We start from the raw sequence: 8,250 nt of genomic DNA, 5'->3' as shown, positions 1-8,250 counted from the left end.
TTTTTATTTTTTTTCGGTAAGCGGGCCTATCACTGTTGTGGCTTCTCCCGTTATGGAGCACAGGCTCCAGACGCGCAGGCCTAGCGGCCGCGGCACGCGAAATCTTCGCGGACCGGGGCACGAACCCGCGCCTCCTGCATCGGCAAGCGGACTCGCAACCGCTGCGCCAACAGGGAAGTGCTAAACCAATCACTCTTTACGAAATATAATCTTCATCGCGTTAAGGCCAAATTCTCGCGAGACGACAAGACACGCCGGAGACCGTATTCGGGCGTTGCGACTGCGCGCGCTGCGGCAGCCCGCACTTCCGCCCGAGGCGTGTTGCGACTCAGAGCAGCTTCCCGTCCCGTGTGGTGACGTACCTGTCTTTTCTCGGCTAGGTCGGCCGTTAACGGACGGAGGCCCGCAGAGCTGCGGAGTTGCAGAATCTGGCGTTTGGAGCTGCGGTTGTTGGCGAGATTTCGCGTTGCCCGTCCTCCGCCATTTCACCGATAATCAGCGGATCGCTTTGCCAAGTGCCGGGAAGAACAAAGGAATTCGGAAGGAGACGCTCGGCTCCCGGCCACCTTGCTCTGAGTGGCTTCCTTTTCCGCTCGCGCCTGTCCGGAGAAACTGGACTTATAATCGTCACTGGATTGTAAGTACCTGAGGCGAAGAGAGCTCACTACGCCCCGCTTTTTGCGTATCTTTGTTCCGGGACAGTTTGTGGATTGGGAGTATCTGCTGAGCCTTACTTTCTGTGCCGAACATCATTCCGTAGGAGCCGCCATTTGCTTTCCCTGCGTTGTCCTGCAGCGGCATCTAGAGGTTGGAACTTGGCATTGCAGCTGATAAATTTAAATGGACCTGAGTAAGGCAATGCGTCCGTAACGACTGGTATTGTTACAGCATATTTAGAAAGACTTGGGGCTTAATTCAGAATAGACGCTTAGTTGCTATTCTACCTAGAACTCTTTGTAATTAAAGACTTCAATTTATAAAGAACTGGTCTTTCTGTTGAAATAGCTGAAATTTTTCAGTGCAACAAGTGGTTATTAGAGAAAAAGTGAGTCACAAAGAAATAAAGATGAGTAAGAGCAAAGATGATGCTCCTCACGAACTAGAGAGCCAGTTTATCTTACGCCTACCTCTGGAGTATGCCTCTACCGTGAGGCGGGCGGTACAGTCTGGTCATGTCAACCTGAAGGACAGACTGACAATTGAGTTACACCCTGATGGGCGTCATGGAATTGTCAGCGTGGACCGGGTCCCATTGGCGTCAAAATTGGTAGATCTGCCATGTGTTATGGAAAGTTTGAAAACCATTGATAAAAAAACCTTTTACAAGACAGCTGATGTCTCTCAGATGCTTGTCGCTACAGTTGACGGTGATCTCTATCCTCCTGTTGAGGAACCAGTTGCCACTGCTGATCCCAAAGCAAGCAAGAAAAAGGATAAGGATAAAGAGAAAAAGTTTGTATGGAACCATGGAATTACTCTGCCTCTAAAAAATGTCAGAAAGAGAAGGTTCCGTAAGACAGCAAAGAAGAAGTATATTGAGTCTCCAGATGTGGAAAAAGAAGTAAAGCGGTTGCTGAGCACAGATGCTGAAGCTGTCAGTACCCGTTGGGAAATAATTGCTGAAGATGAAACAAAAGAAGCAGAAAACCAAGGCCTTGATATCTCTTCCCCAGGCATGTCTGGCCATAGGCAGGGCCGTGACTCATTAGAACATGATGAGCTTCGGGAGATATTCAATGACCTTAGCAGCAGCAGTGAAGATGAAGATGAGACACAGCATCAAGATGAAGAAGATATAAACATCATTGACACTGAGGAAGATCTGGAAAGGCAGCTACAGGACAAGCTAAATGAGTCAGATGAACATCAGCAAGAAAACGAGGGAACTAATCAGCTGGTTATGGGAATTCAGAAACAGATTGATAACATGAAAGGCAAGCTCCAAGAGACCCAGGACAGGGCAAAGCGACAGGAGGATCTCATCCTGAAAGTGGAAAACCTGGCTCTCAAGAACAGATTTCAGGCTGTGCTGGATGAACTGAGACAAAAGGAAGACCGAGAAAAGGAGCAGCTCAGCTCTTTGCAAGAAGAGCTAGAATCACTCCTAGAGAAGTGAGGAGAGTTTTGATACTTAATTTCATTCCTGACAGTGGTCAGCCTTGAAAGAAAAACTTTGTTTTCATCACCTGGACTAGATAGTAAAACTTTGTAGTAGTTCCCAATTTCCTCCACTGCCTTCTATTGGATTTGTCTTGCAGACAAATATAACTGTGAATTTCTATCTCATTTGTCTTTTGGAACCACTTTGGTGGGTGTTTGTCCTGTAGTAAGTAGGAATGTATAGACAGATAAATGTAGGGAAGTTGTAGGATTAGTGAACAGTTCAGTTTAGTAATTAACCACAGCTTCACTGCAGGACTTTGCTGCTGTTTCTCTGTTTACCAGAAGCTGCCATTGCTACTCTGTGATGCCATCTGAGATAAATTAGTAGAGTCTAGTTTGGTGGCAGTGAAGTTTGTTTACATATGTTTTCCCATGCTGTAGCTATTGTCCCAGTTATTCAAAGCAGTTTTCCACGTTTTGCATTGCAAATCATTTCATAAAGTTGTTTTCACAATAAGTAAAAGCAAGTAATTTTCACCTTATAATGTGTCTTGCTCTTTTAGGGGTAGTGGGTATCAGATCCTCTTCTGAAGTGGTTTCTTTATGGGGTTTAAGGGACTGACCAATTGGATTCTGTTTTGTAGGAAAAGAAGCAGTTGTGTTAGAATTTAAGAAAAAGAGGAACAGCAGAGGCAAAGAAATGGGGAAATGTCATCTTTGCATTATGTTTCCAATCCACCTGCTCCATTTGGAGGTCAGGAGATAAAGAACGTTCCTAAACGATCCTAAATTCTTTTCTTTCAGCCTGATCTCACCACATTCTCTCACTATTTTCAATCCTGAGCTTACTTACATTTTTTTCAAGGAGTTTAATTACTACTCTTTCTCTTTAATAGTCTATTGGGATAAATACTATTATGCATCTATCATACCAAAGTCTAAGTTACCTGTTGCTCATGTCCTCACTAGGCTGTAAATTCACTGAGATTACGTACTTTGCCTTGTTAGTCACTGTAAGCTTACTAAAGAAGAGTAGAGATTAAAATCACAAGGTCAGGAGATGTGGTGCCTGTGTTTGTATACTATTTCAGTGACCTAATTGAGATTGATCTTGGGCAAGTAAATTAATCTGTTGGTTTCAGTTTCCTCATCTCTAAAATGGAGGTGATAATATTACCTACCTGGGGGCCCTTGAGTTGTTGGCTATTGAGTTGATACATATAAGGACTTAGAACAATTCCTAGAATAAAAGCAAACTATTATTGCCTATTTACTAGGGTCTGAACGTACAGGGATTAAAAATTTGATTTAAAGTCTGATTGAAATGGTAGAAAAGTATAAAGAAACAGCTGCTTTAAATGGGGTTGACTGATTTCAAATTAAAGAATCATTCTAAAAGTTTATAAATTACAGCAAAAACAAAGTTTGCTTCAAATACATCCGCAGCATAAGCAAACTGAGTCAGTTTACTACTGTAGCTTTGGTTTTTATTTGATTCATTTACGGCTTGGTCTTGCATAAATATTAAAACCTCCATAATGAAGAGTTATTATCTGTTATGTAAACTTCAAAAGAGAAAAACTTAATTGAAGAAGATTGGGATCCATTTCCCTTCGTGTAAATCCAGAGTTACCAAAAAAGACTCACTTTTCTCAGAGCTCCCTTGCCTGATGAGTGTGATGTATAGTTGGGCTACAGTTTTCAATATTTCTGAGTTCATGAATGGAAGTTGAATTTTTTAAATTAGTGTTTTAAAATATAAGAAAAAACTCACTGAAAATATTAAGCAATGCAGAAATTTTACAAATTCTTAATTTTATTCACTCCCCTATTGCCAGTCACTTAGGTTGTTCCATTTTAAATTTGCTATTACACAGAATGCTGCAATAAGCATGTCAGTGTGGTCTCTGTTTTGCATTATTTCTATAGATTAGGTAAATGGGATCTTTATGTTCACATCTAAATGTCATAAAGCCTGACGTTTTGAATTTGTAGATCAAATGTTTGAGACAAAAAATTTGGACAAATTGTGACCAATCATGTCTCTGAAGGACTGTCTTCAACTCTGCTTAAACTTTTATTACCTGGTAAGAATTGTGTGAAAACACAGACTAGGAAGACTGCTCACCACATAGCAGGTATATTGGCCTTCTTTCTATATTTCAAACGCCCAGCTCTTTCACACTACAGAGCTTTACTTATATTACACTTATGTTTCCCTTTTCCTGGAACAGTCTCCAGATAGTCTCATGGCTAGCTTTTTGTTACTCAGCCCTCAGCTCAAACCTTACTTTGTCTGGTAATCCTGTCTGGCTACTCCATCTGATTGCTAGGGAACATGTGATGTGGGTGTGCATCTTCACTGAAAATTTGAAAGTTCCTTTGCCATTGTTTTCCATGTATGCGTGGGAGTACATGTGCTCCAAGTCCAGCTGTTTAAATATATTTCATGGAACTTGAGATCTGTGTATTATTGCACAACTATGTCTGATAATTCAATGAAATTACAGACGATTTCCCTATTAATGCCCTCATGATCCCTGGCGCTGATTACTAACTTGGTTTCTGCAGAACATATATGAATTTAATGCAAAAGCAGCTGATAACTTATTGTAGTATCCTGCATCTCTTGTGTTTGTAAAAACAGTATGTGCTTTTAAAAAATAAACAATGAACCATACGTAATTAATGGACAGTTTTAAAAAACCAAAACAGTTTTTAAAAACCCTCAAATGTGAGGGACTTCCCTGGTGGTGCAGTGGTTAATCCACCTGCCAATGCAGGGGACACAGGTTTGAGCCCTGGTCCGGGAAGATACCACATGCTGTGGAGCACCTAAGCCCATGTGCCACAACTACTGAGCCTGCATGCCACAACTACTGAGCCTGAATGCCACAACTACTGAAGCCCGTGCATCTAGAGCCCATGCTCTGCAACAACAGAAGCCAGCACAATGAGAAGCCCGTGCACCGCAACGAAGAGTAGCCCCCGCTCGCGGCAACTAGAGAAAGCCTGAGCACAGCAACAAAGACCCAATGCAGCCAAAAATAAATAAAATTAATTTTTAAAAAACCATCAAAGGTGATACGAAATTTTAAAAATTTAAAAAATTAAAATTTTTTTCTTCTAGTTTAAAATGGCACATTGTTCTCATGAATCTCTTTTCTCTGTCAGATAGCCTGCTAATATAGTAACCCCCAACGGCAAGGAAAATAGGAGATGAGACAGCAGTGGATGAGAGATGTCAATGTTTTCAGAAGGCCAAAGCAGATGAAGAAACGATAAATTCATAGATCACAGAAAGTTACATGCTAAATGTCTGCAAGGAGGTACACCAAGGAGAAACAAACCCACGCACTTGATATAGACACGGAGGCTCAGTTTTTGCAGGCAGTTTCCAAGGAAGAGGGAAGGTGTGAGGCTAGAAACAGGATTCATTAATATCTGTGTTCAGGGACTTCGCTGGCAGTCCAGTGGTTAGGACTCTGGGCTTCCACCGCAGGGGGCACAGATTCCATCCCTGGTCTGGGAACTAAGATCCTGCATGCCATGTGGCACAGACAAAAAAATAAGATAAAATCTGTGCTCAGAGCTGTTGGATGTCCAGGAGCCCTATCTCACTCAAGCCAGATGACTTTTCCTTCCCCATGCCACAGACAGAAAGTTTATTTTCTGGGTAAATTGAACCAAAGAAGGCACAGATGGAGGCTGGGGGTCCATAGCATTGAACAAGGGAATTGTGTGAAAGTCTGTTTTCTGACTGCAGGATGTCAACCCTCTTCTCCCACTTGGTGTCATTAAATCAGTACCCAAGGTAAACACCACTCACACCCCCCTCCCCCGCAAACACACACAGACACACACACAGTCAAGACTGGAAGATTATTCTCTGAAGAAACCATATGGTACCAGAGAAAAGAAATCCAGATACATTTGGGCACTCTCCAAAGAAAAGGCCAAGTCACTACTTACTACAATGAAGTCTACCTGTTGACAAACAGTATCCACGCACAATCTGCTTTTAGGTGCCTCACTTTTAAATATTAACTGATACCCAAAGACTCAGACAAGGAAAGCTTTCTAAATGAAAGAATCCTTTTAGCATACTTTCTGCCCCCTCCACCGTTTTGTTTTTACCCCCAAAGTAAAATACCGCCTAGGGCTTAAAATGTAAACTTTAAGAGAATTCGTTCCAACGCTGGGATTATAAGCATATGGGAGGATAAGTGTGTCCTGACAGCGGTACCCTCACCGATGCCCCAAACTGCATCTTGCCTACTAGGCCTGTAGTCAGTTATATCCAGAACTGCTGCTGCATAAAGCTGCATGGCTCCTCAGCAAGAACCCCGAGACTCAGCACGCACAGAGCGCTGGAGCCACACAGGTCTTTTATATCAAGGTTTTCAGCTGTATGTAAATGTTTTCCAATGCGATTGTACACGGCCTTGACTTACCTCTAGAAATAACGAGGGTGTGCGTCCCACCAGCTCACAGGGCTTCAGGCCAGGATCCTCGGCGATGTTACCACGAAAGAGGGGATCTGCCCGCCTCAGGCCTCCCCCGGCGTCGCCCCCAGCGAGCAGAGAGCTACACCTGGAGAGGCGCGGCGGCCGGCACCTTTATGGAGCCGCCATTCCTCTCCGGAGACGATTAAGGGTTTTCTGATCCGAAGGAGCCACCGATTGTCAGGTAAACCCCGCAAAGTGTTTGTTCGTTTTCCCTATTTTAAACCTTTGTCTCTGTAGATTGACTCTTTCACCCCAGGCGCGATCAAATACCTCCCATTTTGTTTTGCCGGGAGGTGGGGGTCTCTGGCCGAACAGGAAGGCAAGTCTTCCTCCGCCGCAGCAGCGCCTAGAGTTTCTGGCCGTAATCGCAGGAATTTATCGGACAGCTTTCTACTGCTGTATTGAGATTCATTAGAAGTGTTTCTCTAGTCGGCCCCGGGGCCCGCGGGCGCTGGGACTAACGGGCGGCGCGGAGCGAGCGGGAGGGCGGCTGACGGGTTTAGGGCCCAGACGCGGCGGCCGCAGGGCGCCAGGAGAGGCGCGCGCGGGCCCGCGGGCCGGGGGTTATTTCAGTGCGTGGGGAGGGCGGCCCGCGGCCTAGTCTGGGGTTAAGCGGCTTCTCCCGGAGAGAGAGCCGGAGAGAGAGCCAAGAGCAGGCGGCTGGACACGGGACGGCCTCCTAAGCTCCAGAGAGTTCCCTTCCTCGGAGACCAGCAGAAGAGTGGGCGAACATGAAATCCAATCCTGCCATCCAAGCCGCCATCGACCTCACCGCGGGGGCCCTTGGGGGCACAGCATGCGTCCTGACCGGGCAGCCCTTCGACACAATGCAAGTGAAGATGCAGACGTTCCCTGGCCTGTACAAGGGCCTCGTCGACTGTGGCCTGAAGACGTATTCCCAGGTGGGCTTGCGGGGCTTCTACAAAGGGGCCGGCCCCCGCGCTGATGGCCTACGTCGCCGAGAACTCAGTCCTCTTCTTGTGCTACGGCTTCTGCCAACAGTTCGTGAGGAAAGTGGTTGGATTGGACAAGCAGGCGAAGCTGAATGATCTGCAGACTGCGGCCGCTGGTTCCGTCGCCTCTGCGTTTGCCACGCTGGCCCTGTGCCCCACTGAGCTGGTGAAGTGCCGGCTGCAGACCATGCACGAACTGGAGATGTCAGGGAGGATAGCAAAAAGCCATAATACAGTTTGGTCCGTCGTGAAGAGTATCCTTAGAAAGGATGGCCCCTTGGGCTTCTACCACGGACTCACGAGCACTCTGTTTCAAGTAGTACCAGGCTATTTCTTCTTCTTCGGTGGCTATGAACTGAGCCGATCGTTTTTTGCCTCGGATGGATCAAAAGATGAACTAGGCCCTGTCCCCTTGATGTTAAGCGGTGGAATTGCTGGAATTTGCCTTTGGCTTGTCATATACCCAGTGGATTGTATCAAATCCAGAATTCAGGTTCTTTCCATGCTTGGAAAACAGGCAGGATTTATCAGAACTCTTTTAAGTGTTGTGAAAAACGAAGGAGTAAGCAGCTTTATATTCTGGTCTGAAAGCTACTTTGATTCGAGCGTTCCCTGCCAATGCGGCACTATTTTTGGCTTATGAATACAGCAGGAAGATGATGATGAGCCAGTTTGAAGCATACTGA

The 8,250-nt window shown here is 45.3% G+C and overlaps 1 protein-coding gene and 1 pseudogene across 1 annotated transcript; both read left to right on the top strand.

The window, feature by feature from the left end:
- Positions 1 to 330: 330 nt before the first annotated feature.
- On the top strand, positions 331 to 2,635 carry LOC132518374 (transcription initiation factor TFIID subunit 7-like). Its single transcript, XM_060146340.1, has one exon. It carries the CDS (start codon positions 1,067 to 1,069, stop codon positions 2,114 to 2,116), a length of 1,050 nt encoding a protein of 349 aa, XP_060002323.1. The 5' UTR covers positions 331 to 1,066; the 3' UTR covers positions 2,117 to 2,635.
- A 4,679-nt stretch (positions 2,636 to 7,314) lies between these two features.
- On the top strand, positions 7,315 to 8,250 carry LOC132518372 (mitochondrial ornithine transporter 2-like; annotated as a pseudogene).

Source organism: Lagenorhynchus albirostris, chromosome 3 (genome assembly GCF_949774975.1).
Source record: "Lagenorhynchus albirostris chromosome 3, mLagAlb1.1, whole genome shotgun sequence".
Classification (NCBI taxonomy): Eukaryota; Metazoa; Chordata; class Mammalia; order Artiodactyla; family Delphinidae; genus Lagenorhynchus; species Lagenorhynchus albirostris.
The sequence above is the reverse complement of the archived record's forward strand: the minus strand, read 5'-3'. Positions and strand labels throughout refer to the sequence as shown.